This window comes from Pseudochaenichthys georgianus, chromosome 8 (assembly GCF_902827115.2).
Source record: "Pseudochaenichthys georgianus chromosome 8, fPseGeo1.2, whole genome shotgun sequence".
Taxonomy (NCBI): domain Eukaryota; kingdom Metazoa; phylum Chordata; class Actinopteri; order Perciformes; family Channichthyidae; genus Pseudochaenichthys; species Pseudochaenichthys georgianus.
The window spans coordinates 16,068,898-16,092,374 of NC_047510.2; the positions used below are offsets into that span (position 1 = coordinate 16,068,898).

The 23,477-nt window shown below is 43.0% G+C and overlaps 1 protein-coding gene across 2 annotated transcripts in view; it reads right to left on the reverse strand.

Moving 5' to 3' along the window:
• Positions 1 to 5,293: 5,293 nt before the first annotated feature.
• asic2 (acid-sensing (proton-gated) ion channel 2) overlaps positions 5,294 to 23,477 on the reverse strand; it is a 483,151-nt gene continuing 464,967 nt past the window's right edge. For both annotated transcript variants that reach the window (XM_034089272.2, XM_034089271.2), the window contains 5 exons: positions 14,263 to 14,416; positions 11,522 to 11,613; positions 10,378 to 10,457; positions 9,697 to 9,765; positions 5,294 to 8,749 (listed from right to left, as the gene is read on the reverse strand). In XM_034089272.2, the coding sequence (XP_033945163.1) occupies positions 8,648 to 8,749; positions 9,697 to 9,765; positions 10,378 to 10,457; positions 11,522 to 11,613; positions 14,263 to 14,416 (497 nt within the window). In that variant the 3' untranslated portion in view covers positions 5,294 to 8,647. The remainder of the gene's footprint in view (positions 8,750 to 9,696; positions 9,766 to 10,377; positions 10,458 to 11,521; positions 11,614 to 14,262; positions 14,417 to 23,477) is intronic.

Sequence of the window (23,477 nt, forward strand, 5' to 3'; positions counted from 1 at the left end):
TAACAGGTGACTAACTAAGAGGTGTTGAATTCAAATGTGTCAGAAACCTTTAAGTAAAAATCCAAAAGCATACTTCTATTGTGCACATTAACACCACACACCATATATACATATACACACATATCCCCCCCACACAGCCTGCTTCCTGTATTTATTATGCCACATTTTGAAAACTCCATTAGTGACAGTTAGAAAATACATGAAATATACATGCATTTCAATACATGTTCATAAGAGTGTTGTGATTTCTAATAGGTTTTTGCTGCAGTGTCCCTTTAGTTTACTGACACATATTAATTAGACGCAAAAAAGACACCTTCATTGCTGAAAACACAGCTCAGACTTGTATTCAAAGTATGCACATACAGATGGAATAAATTGCATACACAGTTATGCACAACATTTTAGTGTCCATATGAATATCTCAGGTGGTTTCCTCGTGCATCTTTCCTGTTTGTCCTTGCAGGCCCAGATGGAGAGGATTTTACAGAGATGTTGATCGCACTGCTTATGGTGGCCTCTTTGGTATTTATTTCCTCAGCACACTCTCTCTGAACGGCCTCTCCTGCGCGGGTCAGGCTTTGCTTTCCATCTCCAGAGCCTCCTTCCTGATGTTTAAATGTGTCTCTTCACATAATGGTTGACGCTTCTGCTTCTGTCTGCCGCTCCAGCATATGGTTCTCCACAGGGAACCAGCCGGCTGTTTCCTGGCACAAATTGTTGCTTTGGGGGTAAAGCAGCGACTGGCTCTGCATCACTGGAGGCTGGAGGGAGAGTACTTATAACCACCAGTGGTGAAGAAACAGTTAGCCTCGCTGTACTCAGGGATGTTGTTTCCCTGAAACTGCTGGACCTTTTCATCAGAAGTACTCTTCACCATGTGCTGGTGGTGGTTGTTCTTGCCAAAACACTTTAGGTGAATAGAGATTCATCTATTCTATAAGGAAGAGAAAATCAGCATTGACTTGATAACAAGTGATGAACACATTTTTTTATTTAACATCACCTTTTTGGTGTAGTTCAAACAAACCAACAAATCTTACAGTTCACTTTTTTTAATTAAATGTTAACAATCTCAATAAAAATGGTTGAACTAAGCCCAACCCGTCTGGACACCTACAGTTCAACTGTTTGTATTACCAACTACTGCTTATCTCAGAGATACAGAGATCTGTCAGGAAAAACCTTTCCTTACATGACAATCTCTTTATTTGAGATATAGATTGCAAGGGGGAGACAGAAGAGAGGACATTGCCTGTAATGGTTCACAGGTTCGGGATTCAAATCGGTTTACTAGGCAGCTCAGGGTAATAATAAGTGAAGTACTGTTCGCCATGTGCTGGTTGTGGTTGTTCTTGCCAAACCACATCAGGTGAATAGAGATTCATCTTTAAGGAAGAGAAAATCAGCATTGACTTGATAAAAAGGGATGAACACATTTGTTTTGAACTAACCTTTTTGTGTAGTTCAAACTAACGTACACATATTACGGTCAGAGATATAGATTCAGTCAGGAAACACATTGTCTTACTTTACATTTTAACAAATGTAATACTTACCTACAATTTGATTGCTTCAACGCCGGCTTATTATATTATCCACAAAAGGCATTTGAATATACAATTGTTGATCACCACATTCATAAGAGTGGTTTAGTGGTTCACACACACACACACACACACACACACACACACACACACACACACACACACACACACACACACACACACACACACACACACACACACACACACACACACACACACACACACACACACACACACACACACACACACACACACACACACACACACACACACACACACACACACACACACACACACACACACACACACACACACACACACACACACACACACACACACACACACACACACACACACACACACACACACACACACACATTTAGAACTTCACTTTCAAAGTCTTCCTGTAAATCCCTTTAAGGGAATTTGTACGGGGCTTTAGCTCATCAGGCCATGACCATTTGAGAGGCATGTGTGATGATGTCTGCAGCAATGTTTCAGAAATGATTATGACACACCGTGGTACTAAAACTATTGCGAAGGATCTCCAAAGTGTTGGCACACGACAGTCGGTCAGGTGACGTTGCATTAGCGGAGTGGATTATTAGCAAAGTTAACTATTACAATTGGCACTAATTTCCCAAGGGCTCTTTGAAAGGGTAAAATGAAACTGTGCTCTGGTTAATCTGTGGCTAGTGATTAAATTGGTAATCAACTCTCCTAAGCAATAAACACAGTCGTCAGGTACTTACTTATGAATCAGCCCCAGGTCATGGCCAGAAAATGTCTGCGTGAAATAAAATATTGCTGTCATGTCTGTTACTTTGTTCTGTTGAGGGCACATGGTGTTCCCTAGAAAACAAACTATATTCTAATTGAATTCAGTAAATATACTTTCTAGATGCATACACATGAAATACTCAGTATGCTGGAGTATAAACCTTTGGTGTATGTTTGAGTTGGAAATGCAATGTTGTCACAAATTTCTCTTTTTTTATATTATATTATATTATTTGCATGGCCTTAATAATAGAGATTGAGGTGGTGGCCAACTGAGGTAAAGGTTTCCAATACATCAGGAGGGAAATGGTTTCTTGAAGGTTGGACAATGGAGAAATCCACTTTGTCAGAAGAGAAACGAAGCCTCCCATTCAATCTCTCTGCCTGACATGTTCTGTACTTCACTCAGCTCTTTAGGGACTGCCTTAATGTCAATGTAAGATTTTCTCTATGTTCAAAGTCCTATTATCTTTCCTTTTTTCCCTGAATCTGCTCACTGTCACATTACTCTCCCTAACATGAATGTGTAGAGTATAAAAGCATGTGATTATCTGTGAAGTTGAGAAGATGAAATCAAACTTCAATTTGATGTTCTGTTCTTTGTGGAATCAGCTTCCAGTTTGTGTTCGGGCGGCAGACACCCTATCCGTTTTTAAGAGTGCGCTTAAGACCTTCCTTTTTGATAAAGCTTATAGTTAGGGCTGATTAGATTCAGCCCCTAGTTTTGCTGATATAGGCTTAGTTTGTCGGGGGACATCTTACTTCTTCCTTCTCTCTGTCTATACCTGTGTACTCTCATGTTCTGATTAACCCAGCTTCCCCAAATGTCTTTCTTTTTGGTGTCTATATACGCCGGGATCCGGAGTCATGGATGATCCTGCGGTCCTGTGTCCTGGATCGCGAGCGCTGGATCTCGAGTCGTGGCTGTGGTCCTGGATCATCGGTCCTGGATGGATATCCTCGTGGATTCATCTTCCTATTATACACACATGCATTTCCAAACATTTGGATTACCTATGTTGCAAATGTATTATCTTTTCAATTTACACACGGCATCTATTGCACGTCTGTCCGTCCTGGGAGAGGGATCCCTCCTCTGTTGCTCTCCCTGAGGTTTCTCCCATTTTTCCCTTTAAACTGGGTTTTCTTCTGAAGTTTTTCCTTGTACGATGTGAGGGTCTAAGGACAGAGGGTGACGTATTGTCATACTGATATTCTGTACAAACTGTGAAGACCACTGAGACAAATGTAACATTTGTGATATTGGGCTATATAAATAAACATTGATTGATGACTTAAAAACATGCTGTTGTTATTCATAGAAAGAATTCAATATAATATCCAACAGTAAAAAGACAAAGGTTTTAGCCTTGTTCTTTTTGTTGAAACACCTATTGTAGAAACGGAGGATGATGGAATAAACTAAATGTAATGTTAAACTCACAATATAAATAGTAGCATGCCCAAACTAAAATGTTTTCCAAAAACTAATTCTGACTTCTTAAAATATTAAACTTGTGGGAGTTTTTATGGGATCTTATTATATACCGTTTTATTTGACAATGTTGCTGTAACACCGCCTCAGGTGGCACATTTCTCAGGTTGGCTTGAAGTGGATATTGTGTCGATGTATTCGGTGCAGCTTCACAATCTATTCCTGAGTTATGTTGAGTCAAATTGACCGTGAATACAAATATTTGGCAAAAGATCTGTTCAGGCAGATCAAAGGAAACAGGGGATAAAGTATGTGCTTCTTTGATGTACTGATGTGAAATCTGCAACAAATTAGGACTCTCGTTTCCAGCTTATTAAAATTAGTTTTTTTCTTTTTTTCCTCAGCTAACATGCCAACAAACAAATCCTAAAAGTTAAGTTCATGAGCAGAGGAGCGAGTGGCCTGTCCACTCCTACATAGGTTAAACAGCTTGAGGTAAATAAGATTAACATCAACGTTACACTCAAAGTAATTGTTTCATAAAAGTTGCATTAGAGAATAAATGAGTCAACAGAAAACTCAACTATTTTGATGATTCATTATACACAATATATTTATTAATGGATAATAGAACAAATAATAAAATAAAGACAATTTAATAGATAATGAAAATAATAGTTGTGTGCAGTGTAGTTTCCACAGTTTTTGCAAGTAAATGTTATTATAAGATCAGAGGCCAGTTGAAGAGACACACAGATGTGTTTCATTGAGATAAAAACAAGTAGTTGTGCTTATAATGCCATGAAGCCATAGAGCATGCTTTTGGTAAAGCGGATGTTAAACCTTACAAATCTTCAACAAATACCTTTGTTAGAAACACTAATACAAAATGAATCACACAAACTAAAGAAGCAGGCCTGAATTATCGGTGCGCCTGCATTTACTACCAGGGCTTTTGGTACTTGTTGGACTGTTACATTATTTTCACACCCAAATTCAACTTTTTGAATTTGGATGATCATTTTTCTCTCTAAATAAATTCCAAAAGACACAGGAGTATTAGATCTTATGGTTTCTACAATTCTCTTTGAAGAACTTGTAACGCTTCTGCTGTGTGTGAGTTCCCACTCTGCAAAGGCATCCAGTCTGTTAGCAATGAGTTGCTGATGCACTATGGCTGACCTGCAGGCAATGTCCTCTGCTAAATGAACTGACACTGAACTGAGGATAAACTCCCGGCCTACAGCAGCTCCAGATAAGAGTCTGTGGCAATGTGTAGAATAACAAGAGAAGTTAACCAAAAACCCAGAATAATCTTTTACAATATTTAACTTAAAGAAATTGAAATTCCCGCTCTGAAAACTGGAGCACATCAGGCCTACAAGTACATCCATGTATTACCGTCATTCCTGCTTCTGCTTTTGAGGCAATCTTCAAGTTGAATGTCATCTTTCCTAGCAGTCATTCATTCACATGTCATTTCATACTGTAGGTGCAGAGAAGATAACTATGTCTGAGTGCCAGTGCCCTCTGCTGTTGCTATAGGATGTTCCTATATGCTGCAAAGCTTCATGGAGCAGCAGGCTCAATCAGGTTTCAAGCTGATTTCTTCGCTGCTGTGGCGTGACTCCATCCATTGTGCATTGTGCGTGCTGCTGTGTGAAACTAAATAGTTTTCAGGTGCTTTGTGTCGACTCCGTCCACTTGAAAAAGCTTCCAAGACATGACACGGGGATGATTACACTCACTCCAACTCTCTAGTATTTATTTAATTGAGGCTTCAAAACACTTCTGCATGCCACTGCCTTTTGTTAGAATAAATGTTGGGTTATTTATTCGTATCGTGCACTATACTGCAGCCTTTTTATTTTTATGTTCACACAGCTTGATTTGAGATAAATACATCCCATCGTATTCCTTCTTTCAATGCAGCATCTTGTTATGTCTGTAAGTTCAAATATTTTGGTAAAGAGTGGATATGGGGAAATGCTGCAGACATACATTTTCCCAAAGGATAATTCCTGCCGACTTTTCCTGTAGCAGCTCCATCAGGATGACATGACGCGACAAGACGCGTCTGACTCACTTTCAGAATATACTACATCAAAAAACGTGACTTATCCCATTACATTACATTTGGCTGACGCTTTTATCCAAGCAACTTCAAATAAGTACAAAAATCATAGAAATTCAAGTCATACCATTGTAAGTGCTGGTGAATTAGTAACAAGGCCTAAATTAACTTTTTAAGTGCTTTTTTAATTACATTTCATTTCCAATAATTTAATTGAAACAGGTCGGTTTTCTATCATAGTTTTCAGTTTGCGAAGGAAGATATGCAGTTTGAGTTTCTACTGTCCTGATGGCAATGGGGAGCTGATTCCACCACTGAGGAGCCAGGATAGCCAACAGGCGTGTTTTTGAGGGAACTGGGTCCCACTCGCAGTGATGGAGTGGCAAGCTGGAGTGTATAGTTTAACCAAGGCCTGCATTTAGGAATTGGCTGATCCCCCACAGCTCGGAAGGCTACCAGAACTTGGGGAGGTCGAAGACCAGTTTGGCTGCAGCATTCTGAATTAGCTGTAGAGGTCGGATGGTAATATATCCCCGGATGTTTCATCTCTTGGTATCCTGAGGCCTTTTTTGTGACTTTGGTTAATTACAAATAACCTGCTAAACTAAGGACATTCCCATCAGTTTCAAAGTGCTAATTAATACACGTTGGCTTGCTGACACACTCAGATGGTAAACATGTCACCTGCTACCCGTCAGCCTGTCAGCCATTTCAAGGTGGGCATGTTAGCATGCTAATGTTAGTTGTAAGCCTCACAGTGCTGTTTTAATGGCTGTATACTCTTAAACCGGCATGGAACTCAGCAGAGGAAGAAAAAGAGGGGGAAAGGCCAATTGCATTTATACATAAGATATCTTTAACTAAGGCGTCCAATTTTGAGCCATTGTTTTCAGTCATCGACTGCACATGTGAAAGACACATTAGTCTTGTTATATTGTCTTGTGTTATTATTGCATTACGTTTTGTTGTCCTTATTATTGAACGTTGCATTAAACATAATCTTGCCATGCCACAACTGGACGCACACATTGCAAAACAACCTTTTTTTAATTTAAATGTTTCACATTAAAAACACACAATGTATGCTGCATCACAAAATGAGAAAAAGCTGTCCTGCGATAACCATTGAAGCCAAAATAGAGAGAGAAATCAGCCGGTGTCGTTATCAGAACGACATTTGTCTCGCCCCCCGACGGCTGAAGATTGTGTTCATCTGAAGCGACAACATGAGATACACACAGACGGCAGGTTGAGCCACAGATGGGAAATCATACGTCAAACAGTCTCACAAAGCACTTGAATTCATTCCTACCTGTAATGTACATAACCATGATGACAGAGACTGATCATGGACACTAAAGCTTCCACATATTCTCACACAAGCTTTTGGTGTAAAGCCGTACATATGCAACTGTTTCTGAACACACAGAAAGTTCAGAGAGGTTCAGGTGCTTACAGCAAAGTGTGTCTTCCATTTTTAGCATGACATTCAACAACCGTCAAAATGCAACTGCCTGTTAGGTAACATCGTCAACCACTGAGCGAGTAACATTAAGGAACAAAATGACAAATGTGAAGTCACTTCTGGACTTTTTTTTTTAGAACAATTCTGCTTCGGACATGTCTGTGGTAGCTGCTTTTATGAGAAAAAACAGAACACAGATATTTACACCATATCACAGCAGACCCTGTATCCTTACCTAATCCTGGCTGAACCCATCGTGCTTTTGTTTATTGTTTTGTTAATTGCCAGAATATTTTTTCTTTATTGGTGAAGGACAATATGATGCCACCTTTGATAAAGAGGTATGAGCTGTCTTAAACATTACCCTGACTTCTGCTAATGAAAAACTGTTTTCTACATTTTCTACACGGCTTGCTCTCTGGCAGGCAAATCAATTCAGATTCCACCTCTTAGCTGGGTGCTGCTTTGGGTGCAGCAGCCAGAAGCCAGCGAGTCATTTATTCACATACATTAACAGTAAGTGTATGACATCCCTTTAAAGATGTCTGTGGGGAACAGTTTAACACCCCGGCAGTCAGGTAGAAAACATGCCTTTTAGTAAACTGATTCCACTGAAACTAAAAGGTGAAAATAAAAATGCTGCCTGCATAATGAGTCGACTATTTTCAGAGAGCAAAGGTGTTTTTTTTCCTGCTCATACATCACCAACCACCTTCCACCTTGGGATCAGAAATGATACATCACTTGAAGGATTGGTCACATCTGAACTATGATTTCAAACCACCATATGTTCAATCTGTACATTCTAAGTTTATATCTCACCTGGGCCTTTCACAGGCCTGTCCTGCAGTTCGAGAGAGACAAATGGCACACATGTACAGTAAAGCAACACTGCAGTCCAGCAAGGAGAGCAAGATAGATCGATAGATGCATGCAGTTCAAAACCAGTTTTGTACAGTTCATTTGGCAGTGAGCGACATATTAATGTGTTTGTAACATGGATATGCTGCACAGGGGAGAACCCCATTGTGGGATGTCAGCCCACCCAGTTTCTGCTTCTCTGTGTGCGTCTATGTGGAGACCCCACTGCAGGTCTGGCCCAGCGGAGGCTACCGTCCCACCAGAGTACAGTGCAGGGTGACAGAGAGGGCTGATAAGTCCAGCCGACAGCTCTTTAATCCCCATTAGTGCCTCAGATAGGGCGGTGTGACAGAGCGCAGCGCCCCCCTGTTCTTGTCCTCGTCTCCTCCCCCCCCTGTTAGGGTCCTGCAGGTTGCCCTATGTAGCGCCACCCAGTGGAGGCAGCCTTTGGATGCGTGGGGCTCTGAGGGGCGGGGGGGAGGGCCTCAGCAGGCAATCTCCTCCAGGGTGCCCAGCGTTGTCTGCAGGGGGACGGTCACAGTGTGGCTGATGGACTCCGAGTGGTTTGCCACAGGGTCACAGGAACTCTGGGAAAAGAATGAAAAGGCGTGTATTGTACTTTCTTTGCTAATTCCGGGTAAATGACCCAGAAGTCTCCAATTGCAGCAACGATAGGAGCTTTGAAATCTCTGAATACTAATAAAAGCATTATCTCTGAAGCATAAGGTTATCCGGAATAAATGCAGTTTGGAAGAGTTTGAACCTGTCATGAGTTTGCACAGCTCTGTAAACTCCAGCCTCTGTGGGTTTGGTCAAACGGATCAAATGGCGCTGGGCTGCTTGCTGAAAACTATGCAACATGCATGGTTGTTAACAGAACAAAAAGGTAATCGGACTACATTAAAACAAAAAATGGTCTATTACCATCGACTTCTGCACGCCATGACGTTATTAAGCACTTTTTACTAATATGCTGCCATGGTAATATGACACAATAACCTGTATTTTTTACATTTTAGCAGTAAGTGGACGGACAGTATAAAATGAGAGTAGTTCACTTTGCGCAAACAATTCCACTGATATTTTGGTCCTTTGTTGGAGAAATAGGTGAATTACTTTATGTGTGCGTTTTTAACAGGGTGCTGCCACTGAGGCTGCAGCTGCTCCATTGGCTCCTTCACTTGTTCAGCTAACTTAGCCACACGCTTACAAGTGATGTCCAGTGACATTATTTGACCATCCTAACACTTCTTACCAACTGACCTGCACATTACGTCATGCAAATGCCATCCCAACCTTCTCCTTTTGCTGAGCTTTGAGTTTTGATGATTTAACTCAGATGTCGATGGATGTGTTTGTTAAGAGTTCCATCAGAGTCCTAATTTCTGTATTCACTTTTTAAGAGGTTCTCCAGAGAGCCAATTTGTCCTGCTGCGTCAGAGTGTGTGAAATAACAATGTATCTACACGCTCCACTTACGGTGGAGCACTCTGTGAGAAAGATTGACAAGTGAGGGGTTAAAGGTCGCTCTTACCACATCCTCTCCATGACTCTCCTCCTCCTCCTCTCTGCTCAGTAAATCCAACAGTCTGTCTTTTACCACCTGTAGATCGGGAAAATAAATGTCAGTCTCAGTCTGATATTCGAGAACTCAACTTGTAATTAATGACTGCACAGGAACATTTGACCCCAAAGTAAAAATAAATGAGGAGGTTGATATGGCAACGTCGTTTAAGCTGTTAAATTAAGCCTTAGAGCTGTGTTTGTCATCAACATGAGGGTATCATCTCCCAATGACTTCTTTATGGTAATAAAAAAAGAAAAAAACGTTTAAATGACTTTTCTTGTATATTTTCTATAAGCCTAGGGGAGACAAAGACTATAATGTGCCTGTCAGAACCCTGTGCAGCCCACAGCAGCGTGGTGAGCTCTAAAGAGCGCCAGACAGTAAAGCAAAGGTAATGGAAAAAACACGAGCACACTTTCTTTCATCTCAGCCGAAGTAAATATATAGCTCTTGTATCAGAGCTGAATTAGTGACTTTGTTTCTGTTGTCACCTTTCATAGTCAAGGCAATAGCTATTCACTGCAACACCAGAAAACAAGAGCTCTGAAAATGTTATGTACAGACAAAAGCTGTGAGAGCCTGCAGAGGATTGTGTGTGGGTGTAAATCGATGATTTAACAGTGGTGAAAATAGCAACTTGAGACTGACCTCATAAGCATAGTCAAAAAGCTCTAGGATAGTGAGGATGCTGGCTCCAATGAACAGACCCATCTGGCCTCCAATATCACCTGTAGAAGGACACAGCCACAGGAGAAGTGTAAAGAAGAATAGAGGAAAATAACTTCTATGTTGAGACTTTGATGTAGGAAAAGATTTAGCAAGAGTTGTTTGACACACTGGAAAAAAATGCTGCTCCAAAAACAAGTTAAACAATAATGAAAACAAGCTGTTTTCACTTGAAATAAGTATACACATCTGCCAATAGAACAAGTGAAAATTAATTTGGTTAGATTTCTTGAAATAAGATGGGATATTTAGATAAATCAGATCTTGACCAGATTTAGGAAATTCTGTGTTACAATATAAGCCGCACATGCTCAACAGTGTTCTGTTTTCTGATGTTAGTTGGTGATTCTCTAATAAATATGTAAACAAATATGGGTATCTGAGATACAACTCAAAATAAGACTCACTGCACTGTTACTTCTGAAGTTATTATGTCTTATATCAACTGTAAAGACATATTCTGGCTAGAAATTAGACAAATAGACTTGGCAAGATTTCAAGTTTTTGTAGTGCAGTACACCTCAACATAATTGTGGGGCAAGAAAAAGTGAAATGCAAATAATTGGCCACAGCAAAAACACATTTAGACTCAACACCAATGTCTCATGAGAACAACGAGCCAACATAATAGCTTTTTGTCTACAGCTGAGACCCAAACCCAGACCCTACCCATGTTTTTACGACCCCACTCAAATGAACTGGTAATGCCATAACTATGGCTTTATTTTGGCTTTTTTCTATCTATTTTTGACCATTAGCTTGAATGGCTCATGCTTCACTTTGGCTAACTGCTGTCGGCTTTTTATTTATAGTTGTTACAACCTTTATAAAAAATTATCAATTGCAGCTCAGTGCTAGCAAAATCACAACATTTCACGGAGCCAACATTTTGTTGATAACTGTAGGTCACACACACCATGACCTTACAACCAGGCATCTATATATTACTTATCCAAATCTGCTGCCAAGGTGGGCAATTTCCTTTTATTCATTCAATAATTGTAATAGTAGCATGACTGAAGTAGACTGAATTCAGGTTTGGAAAAAAAGGTAACATGAATCTTACCCAGCAAGCCAGCGACCTCGTAAGCTTTTTTTTGTTCGATGGTCTCGTAGTTCAAAGCCTCAAAGAACACGTCCAACACCAAGATGTTGTCTCTGCAAAGGTATAAATTGGGCATTAATCCTAATGAATCCTACACCGAGTGATGACTTGGCAAGCAACACAATCAGCAACAGTCTATCCATTTTCTACCAAGCTGAGCAGGCAAGGAAACACAGCCAATGTGTGGGCGGAGGACAAGCTCACAGTCGCTCATCTTTTCATAGGGATAACAGTATTTTAAGTTTTTAATTAAAAGGCCTATATGAGACAATATTGTCAGCAAAGAGGATGCAAGATCCTCTCTGTGGTCAGTTTGTATGAGTTCCCCTTTAAATGTCTGATCACTCAGATGCTCAGCTTTCCACAAGGTCATTTGAAGACTTTGCAGAGACTCTGAATAGAGAACCTGGAAGTAAACTCCTTCCGGTTCCTTTGACAAAAATGCAATGCAATTTCTCCATAGGATTTTGGAAAATAGCTGGAAATAAGGTCTGTGGTTGACACACATTTAAAGGTGGGGTAGGTAAGTTTCAGAAACCGGCTCGAGTGCACTACAATTTGAAAGTACACAGCCGAAAAGAATCCGCCCGTTCCTTCAGACTTCCTTACAGAGCACCTCCTCCAACACACATGAACGCGCACATGACGTCAGCAGACTGGTGAAAGTGGCCGCCTGTTGCTGGCGAGTCATTGAAGTACTGCTGCAATGCACGCATGAGATACATTTGTACGTGCACGAGATGGAAGGCTGACAGACAGGGCGGCTAAACGGATTGGTTGTACTTTTTACAGTATTACGGGTTCCACAGATGCAATTTTTTTATGGATTTTTTGTCAAAGCACTTAAGATATTCATTGCTATCGGGATGTTAAGAGTATTCCATGGAATATAACAAAAAGTGTATCTCAAGCCGGTTTCTGAAACTTACCTACCCCACCTTTAAGAGACGGATCACGTTTTGTTCAGCCGGATAATATCCACATGTCTACCCTACTTTTATAATTATCGAATCATAAATCTAGTCGCCAGAAGCAAAATGCTAACGTTATGCTATAAACAAACTACAGCAGGGTCGCTCCTTCAACGCCACGCTGACTTAAGATCCATATTCAAAACTACAGATTCAAAATTGTACAAGTTGAAGCTTTTGTTTGAACAGTTTGCAGGAGGCAGGGACTTGCTTTCAAGCAGAACACGGGGAAAAACAAACTTAGCGGGAGTGTTTTACGTGTTCGGTGTAATGACGTAAGACGGCCTCGACAACTTCTGTAGTCCTATTCAGCCACTTGTTAACAACCATCGTTTTTCAGACACGTAAACTCTTCACTGCTGATGTATTTAATGTCTTAGAACAAAACGTGATCTGTCTCTTCAATTTGTGTCAAACACAGACCTTATTTGGAGCTGTTTTCCAAAATCCTATGGAGTAATTGCATTGCTTTTTGTGGAAGGAACCGGAAGTGGTAAAAATGCTTACTTACTTCTGGGTTTTAGGACTAGAGAATAGAATAGAATAGAGAACACTGCGGTTCTCTATTGGTGGTTGATATGAATGTTTGCTTGGGTTAGTGTTTTCAAACTGAATGAACGTGGTTGAAAAATAGTCTAAAATATGATCAGCTGCACTCATTGTGCCTCACCCAAAATGATAGTTACTTGTATGCTTTTGTAAAAAACTAAATCAACGAAGATTGCTTGGAATTTACGAGAAACCACACATCATATCTTTGTGAATTAGTATTGTTTTTAAATTGCACAATGATGTATCTGCAATTTGCATGAGGGAATAAAGGATCTGAATGTTTTCTGGTATTTTCCCATCAGACAACCCATTGGTGGAATTGTTGCTTATCAGTTTGCAAGTGGTTTCAACTGTTCATTTATATCTTAATTAAAGCATTCATTTATTCCAAATACGCATAATTATGTTTATTTGTGTAGCAATTTTCAAGAGCAGTAGTCACAAAGTCCTTCACAACAAAAGACAAAATAGAAAATGCAACCAAAAAAAAGAACAGGCTTGAAATGCAAACTTCAAGCTTCAAGAGACATTTAACAAGCAGGTCGAAACAAAGGGATCTTGAGCTGCTTTTTAAAAGACTCCACAGTGTTCACAAATCCTAAGACCAATGGGAGCAACTTTTAAAGCTTAAGAGCTCCAACCTCAAAAGCACATACTCCTTTAGTCTTTATCCTGGAGCAAGGAACACCGAGCAAACAGAGGACAGCAGCGGCCTGCTGCTGACGTGGGGCTGCACAAACCCACAGGTGAGTGTAGCCCAGGCAGGTGAAAGGTAAATTACATTATTCAAGAAGGAAGGACATTTACCAATAAAAAAACAGTTCCAAATGGTAGAGAGAGGAGACATTCAAACAATTTACATTCGGGACAAGACTCAAAGTCTGGTCCATAGAAACATCTTGATTATTGAAGGTATATCTTTTAAATGAATGGCGGAGAGGGAGCATGTTCAGAGAAAAAACCAACAGACCCAGGACAGAACCTTGGGGAACACCACAACACATTGCTTAATGGATACAAAACGGGAAGGTAAGAAGAGAACTCCTGAGGTGATGAAATGATTCACACTCATTGTCTTTTACTATGTCTATGTTAATGGAGTTAGGGATTTCTCCTTATCCACCGGACATAATGAGCAGAACCAGAGCATCACTTGGTGGTTTGTTACTGGCTACTTACGTGATGTACTTCTCAGATTTGTTGAACTTCTTCTGCAGGTAGCGGGCAGAGGTCTTACTGGGGATTTTAACCATGGACAGCTCTTTGTTGTAGCGGGTCATGTTGCATGGCGTCCTGCAGAGGCAGTTATTGCTCTCTACAGATGAGAGTTTGGCTTTACAAAGGAGGGGGCAATGGAGATGGGAGGTGTGTAGAATTGGGGGGTAAATTGGAATGATATGTCGGAGGATTGGTTGAGGATGATGAACAAAAGGAGACATCTTAGAAAGAGAAGCTATACAGTAAGAAATAAATACAATAATTTGTGTATTTTAAGGTAACTGTAGAGTCAGTATAAGCTTCTAAACATATTTGAATCTCAATCAAATACAAAATAAATACATGTATGCATTAATAAAACATCTTGCTCTTTCAATGTTGAGGATATATAAGTTTGTATTTATTTGGACATTTCGTTTATAGGTCGTTGGTCAATTTGAAGTAAAATTACACCTTTTCTCTATTTCTGAAATTTAAAAGAATAAACTATTCAGTGTATGAAAAGTATTATAACAATATTATAATATATAATAATCACAACTTGCAACTTAATATAAACATTTATGAGGGCACAAAATGAGTAAGTAATTAAATAGGTTCAGTAATTTGTAAAAAGTGTGTTTAACCTGCAAGGCTAGAGTGAACTTCCACAACTGAAACAACATAAATTATAATAATGTTTAATACAGTTAGGGTTGGGTTAGGCTTGGCAACTGGAAGGTCACCAGTTCAAGTGCTACCGAGGTGTCCCTGAGCAAGGCACCGTTCCCTACACTGCTCCCCGGGCGCCGTTCAAAATGGCAGCACACTGCTCCTAACACTAGGATGGGTAAAATGCAGAGAAACAATTTCCCCACGAGGGATTAATAAAAGTCCATCTTTAAATTGCACACATGGCCTCCTTCATACTGCGCCTTTCGTCTTGCAGATGTCTACTCCATAAAAGCCAGAACGACAGTTTAAGTCAATGTCATTGTCAAAGTCACAGAATGTAAAGCGCCCAAACACAAACAAGCCCTGAAGCAGCATCCGTGAAAACAGCCTTCACCCTGACAGAGACACAGTCCTGATGTAGAAATGCCAGGCTCTATTCAGGGCTCTGCTTTGGCAGTTTGAAAAAGAAAAGAAACTTAAATGCACTGAATGATTTCTTGTTAAGCCCAGAGCCTTCTACATAACACCAACTTTCTCACACTGACGGTAATGTTAAGCGACACAGGCTTTTCAAATATAGCTCCATCAAAAGCTTCTCCAGCACCAAGGCTGCCTACTCCTCACAAATCCCTTTCTAAAGCTGAATTTATGAAATCGCAAAGTTTATATGAAGGTTTTAATTTCGACAGTCATTTCTCACCAAAAAAAACTTCCCTCTCTTTAAAAATACTTTACATTCTCTGAATGTAGATGAGAGGTGAATGTTTTTATGTGTATTTCCTACTGAAAAGCTGTCTGTGGCAGACCTGCATAGCACAGAGCACCAGGCAGATGTTCCCTACGGCGCACTAATAGCCGGCGAGGCCACAGTCACGTAATAGCAATAGGAAATTCAATAAGGCCTCTCAGTGGTCTCTAATTTGTATTCAAATGATACATTACTGGATACACAGGAGCAACGCCTTGTACATTAAAATGATTGATTTATTTCTCTTTATCCAGGTAACTCTTGTTTTCTCTCACACTCATTTAAATCAAAAATATAAAAAATACCATAATATATTTATCCATGACAACTTTCTACTTTTAAATACAAATCTGTCTGAGAGGTAGACAATTCTACAGCGACGTGCAGTCAGGGGAGGCAGAGCCTCACCTGTCATACTCCAATGTAACGGAAAAACAACTAAAGAAAAACGAAATAGTAATAATAATAAAATGTCTCCACTGATCTGTGTTGTAAGTGTGATTTCTGTATGATTCCAATCGCTTTTTATAGTCAAAATCAGCAAATTGGCCGAGCTCCACTACAACTACATGGGAGCGATGAGGAGTGAGGCAGGGACGAGCTCTGCATCACGTAAGCCCACAGTAACTGGCTGGAGCGCGGGAACTAATGTCGCGCTACTAGCGCAGGCACTTATTTTGTGAGCGCGCTCAAGCCAGTTTCCAACAGGGTCATATAGAGTCTTAAAAGAGATAATATATATTCATAATGTATATAATATATATTCATAATGTTAGGGAATAATTTGCCTAGGTATTCAACCTTTGACACAGTTCATCATTTTCTCCTCTGATTGTCTCCTTTCCCATGGCATATGTCTACGGCCTTGGGTATTGCTGCTATCTCTCTTAAGGAGCTTGGGCGCATTGTTATTGTCAGTCTATGACAGAGCACAAGCCGCCATGAGGTAATTTACTGTTCAGGGACGAAGGTTCCCTGGCGCCTATTCTTTTCTATGGACGAGAGCTCTAGTTAGATTCAGGGTCCATATTTGTTTAGTCTCAAGAATGTTGATTATTACACTCCGAACTAGATAAAACCTCGAGCTACAGAAAGAGTTCTTCAGAATTGGTTTGGCAACCGCTGTGTCAACTCGTGACACACCACCTGTCTTGTCAACTCTCTGGCCGAAACTCCAAATAAATCATCAGTGTTTGACATCAAAGCTCCTGCTCATCCCATGTCTCCTTCATGAGTCGGTGACATTGCTACACAGAAGTTTCCTCCACACATAATATTTTACCCTCACAGTAATTCATGTGGAAGACATCGAGTCCAAAACATGTGTACTGTTTAAAGGAAAGCCATCTAAAAGGAGGCACTGGACTGAGTCAGACCCGATCGTCGGATCATATTTATTCATCGCCACGGCAACAATAGAAGGATGTATTGCACGATTATACCATTTCATGCTTTTATTATCCCCCTTGGTGTTCACAGCCATGCATATTTTTTCTGATACAGAGCTCCGGTGGGCTGCACACATATTGGAAGATCTGGAGTCATGTCAAGGTAACTTAAAACATTATCTCGCCTCGTCTCATTGCCTAATAAACCACGGCAGTGCAATTGCTTTTTTATGTGAAATGAGTCCCCCAGTCAAGAGATTGCACTGAATAAAGGGTATTGTAATGGCTTTGTTAGATGGTATGTTACTGAAAAAGAGAAGACCACTGAGAGAATTGTTTCATGTTTTAGTACCCGTTTTGAATGATGTCAGCCTATTAAATGGCCGGCATTAGTTGTTATCACTGCCATTGAAATGGTTCAAACAGGGCAAACTGCACCACAGTTGTGAAAGTGAAACTTGACATTGCCATTTTAAACACATGTTCAAGGTTGGCATTCAAACAAAACAACTTGTTTTGGGCTTAGGTAACAAAACTACTGTTTTTATTGTCCTGCAGATAAGATCCATCCCTTCTGTATCATATAAGGCTTCGCCCTCTAAGGCTATCGCTATTGGGTAATCCCACTGCACGTGTGCAGCACTGACAGACTTATTCCACGCCCACCTATGACGTGGGCCCCACCTCCAGGCTCAGTTCCGTATAAATAGGAAGTAGGCCCTACAATCCACTCCTACTTTTCTTCAGCACTCCGTTGCAGAAGCATTGACAGGCAAAACAAGTTCTTTTAAGAGCTACTTACTAAAAGAGCAAACATTCCTGGTTCCCCTGGGCCCATCCTCCCTCTCCTCCGGACGGGGGAAACAGGGTGGGGGCCCAGTGTCAACCCGACATATGAGTTACGACCGGAGCTCACGGTGTGAGTTTTGCCGGGGATTAGAGCACGCAAACGCGGCTCTCACTCCCCAGGTGTCGTGCACTCATTGTGTCCGTCTCCCTCTGGCCCACAGGCAGTGGAGAGCGGACGCTCTCGCTGCTGCGGCCGAGGATGATTGGCTAGTCCAGGAGTTTTACTCTGTGGACCAAGCCCTTTATTTATTGGATCCGAGTGGCGGGCAGCAGTCAGGCGACTCCTTCCCCTCCATTCACGGATCACCATGTGGTTCCCCCGCCCTGTCTCCCTCTCCTCCGGCGGGGGAGACGGGGCGGGGGCCCGGGGTCAGCCCGGTAGCCGAGCCTAGGTTCGGCTGCCGGGCTGACGACGGGTCAACGGGTCCCTCTATCCGCCATCACGGCTCTGCCGTCGATAGGCGGTATTCTCCAGGAACTCCCGGAGATCATCGGAAAGGCAGCCGCCTAATGAGATCTCCCGTCCCGGTTCAGGAGAGCTCTCCTCCGGATGACATAAAGCTGCATAAGCGGCTGCCTCACAGCCTGTCGGTTGTTAGGCAGCAAGCTTACGCCTCAAACCAGCTGTCTTTAAAACCTGTCGGTTAATTAGACAGCCCGGGTTTGTTTCCTATGTCACAGATGTGCCTCCTATACACACCCAACTCATTCCTCAAGCAGGTTTGAGCGTGAACCTCAATGTCCGTTTTACGAGTTTTCTCCTAAACGGCGACATGAGGAGAGCCGCTGTGTAATACAGCGTGTGGAGGTGCATAAGCCAGCTGTCTGTTACCTGTAGGTTAAACAGACAGCGGGGCTCGCCGTTTGAGCCGGCTGTAACCTGTTGGTTAGCGCGGCAGCGGGGCTCGCGGCACAAGCCAGCTGTAATTAACCAGTCGGTTATTTAACAGCAGGGCTTGACGGTTAAACCTGATGCTCCTAACCTGTCGGTTATAGGCAGCACGGTTTTTCCTCTGTCCCAGATGTGCCTACTACACACGGTCGTAATGAGCCTAGGGCTGTTATTACGCACTGTGTGAATAGCACTGCACACACCTCCGCTCATTCCCTCAGCGGGTTTGAGCGTGAACGCGCCTCAATGTCCAGTTTACGAGCCTTCTCCGAAACAGAGACAGGATGAGAGCCGGTGGGAGATGCAGCGTGTGGAGGGCCCCTCGCAGCCTTTTCGGTCCGGGCCCCTCTTGGGCTGCTTCATGGGCAACGGCGGCGAGGGCAACCACAGCACATCCAAAACAGTCGTGCGCTCTCAGAGTATTACTCAGAGTGGCGACGCGTGTATTCGATGGACAGATTGATAATAATAAGCAGCAAGGCCCACCGGGTAAGCCGGCTGCCCCTAACCTGTCGGTTATAGGCAGCATGGCTCGCTGCATAACCGGCTGTCTTTAAAACCTGTTGGGTTTTAGACAGCTCGGATTTTTTTCCTCTGTCCCAAACCTACCTCCTACACACGGTCGTAATGAGCCACGAGTGCCATTATTACAGTGTGGACAGCACTGCACACACCTCCGCTCATCCCTTAGGGGTGTTGAGCGTGAACGCACCTTAAATGTCCGGTTTACGAGCCTTCTCCTAAACGCGACATAAGGAGAGCCTGTGTGAAATGCAACGTCTGGAGGGCTCTGGCGTGGCTCGTCACCATGACAACCACAGCACATCCAGAGCAGGTTCGCGCCTTGAGGACGGCGCGTGGGTTAGATGGACAGAGGGAAGTTAATATGCAGCAAGGCTCCCCGGTTAAGCTGGCTGCCAATAGCCTATTGGTTACTTGGCAGCATTGCTCGCCGCCTAAGCCGGCTGGGTTTTTTAACTTATCGGTTAATAAAACAGCTGGGCTTGCTATTCAAATCCGTCTACCGTAAACTTTTTGGGTTTAGGCAGCATGGATTTTTCCTCTGTCTCAGACACCTCCTACCCACGGTCGTAATAAGCCCACGGAGGGCCATTATTACGCCTCGTGTGGACAGCACTGCACACACCTCCGCTCATCCCTTAGTGGTGTTGAGCGTGAACGCGCAGTTTACGAGTATTCTCCTAAACGACGACATATTGAGAGCCTGTGTGGAATGCAGCGTGTGGAGGGCTCTGGCATGGTTTGTTACCAACCACAGTACATCCAGAGAATGTACACCCGGCACCATCAGAGTACTGTATGGTACTCAGGGTGGCGGCGAGTGTGTCTGATGGACAGATGGATGAGCAGGCGGATGGGCAGAGGGTAGTCTCTGCAATTCTCCTTTCCCCCAGCAGTTCTACGGGATACAGGAAGTCCTGTCATCCCAGGAACAGTGTCTTGCGCTCCGTGCAGAGCGGCAGGAACTCTGGTTAAAGAAAGCCTTTTCCCGGGGTTCCTCAAAGGGAAGAAAATCAGGGGTTTTTACCGAAGGAGATGGGGTGGGGGGAATGAGACCCATCCTCGATCTGTCAGTGTCCAACAAGGGAATGGCCTTTTCCCATGCTGACGATCAAACAGGTGCTGGAGTGTGTTCACCAGGGAGGTGCACATCCATAGTCCTGAAGGATGCTTACCTCCACGTAACCATCATCCCGAAACACAGCAAATTCCTGCGTTTCTCATTCCTGGCTCCACACACTTTTTTCAAAGTGGGTGGAGACGGTTGGAGCAGCTACTCAGAATGGGGATGAGGGTTATTTTGCCTGGACGACCAGCTGTGGCTGGCTCGCTCCAGGGAGGAAGCGGTTTTTCAGACGATACAGCTCGTATCTCATCTGTCAAGCCTGGGTTTCATTATCAACTGGAAGAAGAGCTGTCCTCTTCCCTCCCAGACATTTAACTGGGAGTGGAATTGAACTCAGCCCGCATGAGAGCGCGACTCTCATAGCAGAGAATGGAGAAAGTGACAGCTCTCCTCCGGTGCAGCTGTTAACCTGTCGGTTAGCAGGCAGCACGGTTTTTCCTCTGTCCCAGATGTGCCTACTACACACGGTCGTAATGAGCCCAGGGCTGTTATTACGCACTGTGTGAATAGCACTGCACACACCTCCGCTCATTCCTCAGCAGGTTTGAGCGTGAACGCGCCTCAATGTCCAGTTTACGAGCCTTCTCCTAAACAGAGACAGGATGAGAGCCGGTGTGAGATGCAGCGTGTGGAGGCCCCCTCCCCTCTGACCTGGCTCGTCACCATGACAACCACAGCACATCCAGAGCAGGTCGCGCACTCATCCAGGATTTGGGTCCGCCCATCCAGGATTTGGGCCCGCTGTTTTAATCAGGGCTGAATACAACATTTTAATTGTTTTATTATTATGTTCAGTGGCGGCGCCAGGGTATACTGGGGTAGGCTACAGCCATACCAAGAAATGGCGTAGCCCCACCATGAAAAATGATTTTAAAGTAAGCTAAATAAAGTCCGCCAACTCGCGCGGAGTAAATTGCACAGACAGCAGTTAGTAAGATTGATTTCAGCAGTCACTTTGTCTGGAAATACCGAAGACTAGAAACGGTTTGAAAACGTTTGTCACGTAGTGATCATCTTCTTAATAGAACATCTTTGATAATGTCTTCTGGCCAATCAGAATCAAGATAACGACGTGGTGTTGTTGCAGGAAGTCCCGACGGAGAATACTTTTGCTGGAGTACATCTCTATATACATCGATACAACATTACGTGTTGATATAAATCAACACGTAATTAAATAAGACCCCGCGGTTTGATGATTGATGTGTGGGCTGTTTTTCATTTTGACACACAGAACAATGGGGGCTATCCACCCTTATCCACAATGTAAAGTAATTCACACAGCCTCTTCCCTCTTCTCTCTGTGAGGAGCAGCAGGTTCAGCTTTCAGAACAAAGTAACACAAAACTGAAATGGCATTAATTTTTTTAAATATGTTGTGTAGTAATAGATTTATTTATTTTTCTTCTCAAGAGAGTACCAGAATGTGTATTTTATGTTAGTATTTCAAAAAATCTCCTGGGGGTGAATCTCCCCAGACCCCCCTGCAGGGGTTGGGTTTTCAGCATGTGAACTCTTTTCACCTGTGGGGAAATTGCAGGATTGGAATCTCGAGCGTCCCCCCCCCCCCCCCGTTGACAATTCAGTTTTCCCGGGAAATGTAAGTTTCGGGGTGGGCCCGCCCTGGTACATCAAATGCCCGCCCAGAGACATATGTCTGGTTTTGGCTTTAGTGTTACGCGCACTGAGTAAAGCTCCATTTGAACCTTTAGATCTGGTCCCCCTGAAGTTCTTGTCAGCCAAAGTAGCTCTGCTCTTGGCTCTCAGATCAGCTAAAAGGGTGAGTGATTGGTCTGCTCTCTCGGTGGCTCCGTCATGTCTCCGGATCCAAGGAGATGGCAGCTCAGCGGTGTTGCGCCCTAACCCGGTTTTTATGCCAAAGGTGATCACAAGCTCGTTTAAATCGAGAGTGATAACCTTGGAGGGCTTCTTTCCTCCTCCTCACACATCAGAGGAGGAAGCCACATCTCATCTCCTCTGTCCCGTGCGCGCGCTGGCATGCTATGTTGCACGCACGGCTGCTTTACGCAAATCCCAGCGTCTGTTTGTGCATTATAGAGAGCGCTCGTTAGGGCAGCCTCTATCTGCACAGCGCCTGTCACACTGGCTGTGTGAGGCTGTGTCACAGGCGTATTTCTCCTCTGGGTTGGATCCCCCGGAAAACATTAAAGCGCACAGCACCAGGAGAATATCAACTTCTGCGGCGTTGCACGGAGGAATGATAGTGGAAGACATTTGCATTGCGGCATCTTGGTCTTCACCCTGTTCTTTTATTCGTTTTTATTTGAGGGATGTCTCCCATTCCTCTCTGACACATTCAGTACTGAATAGCCTGCCAGAATGAGTAATGTCGGGGGTTTTCAATTGCATGCCCTCTCTCCTGCCTGTCGGTACTTACGGTACGTCCACACAGCAGCTTTTCAAAAATCTTGGAGCTGTGCGTGTCTGACAGCTTGGGGATTTTTTGCGAGCAATGCGACCAACAACCAATCACATGAATCTCCCGCCCCCGACATACAAAGCAAAAAACCCCGGGGACTTTATGCGAGCAATATATATATATATATAAACTCCCCAAACAGGCGAAAACCTACCAGTTTCACCCACTGTCTCTGCCACCTCCCTCCATGCCTGGTTCCTCCGGTTTGTATCCCGTTAATAGTTCTGGTCGTAAAGAACCGGGTGATTTGCTACCGTAATTTCTCGTTTGGAATATGAGGAAATGAACTGCGGTCTGGTTCTCCCTGCTTACACGCGGTTTGATTGGCTAGCGTTTCTACTGTCAGATTTGCATAAACGTGTTTGATTGGCTGGCGCTTCCAGCTCAGCTTCAAAAGTTGAACATTGCTCAACTTTTGAATCCTGGAAATCCTGGAAATCTTCGCTTCGCTCCCCCACAATGCAGTTCGGCGAAAAGCGAGGCAAAGTGACGTCATCCCCATTCAAAGTCAATGGGCAGAGAAGCGTTGGAAGATTCGTCTAAAGCTGCTGTGTGGA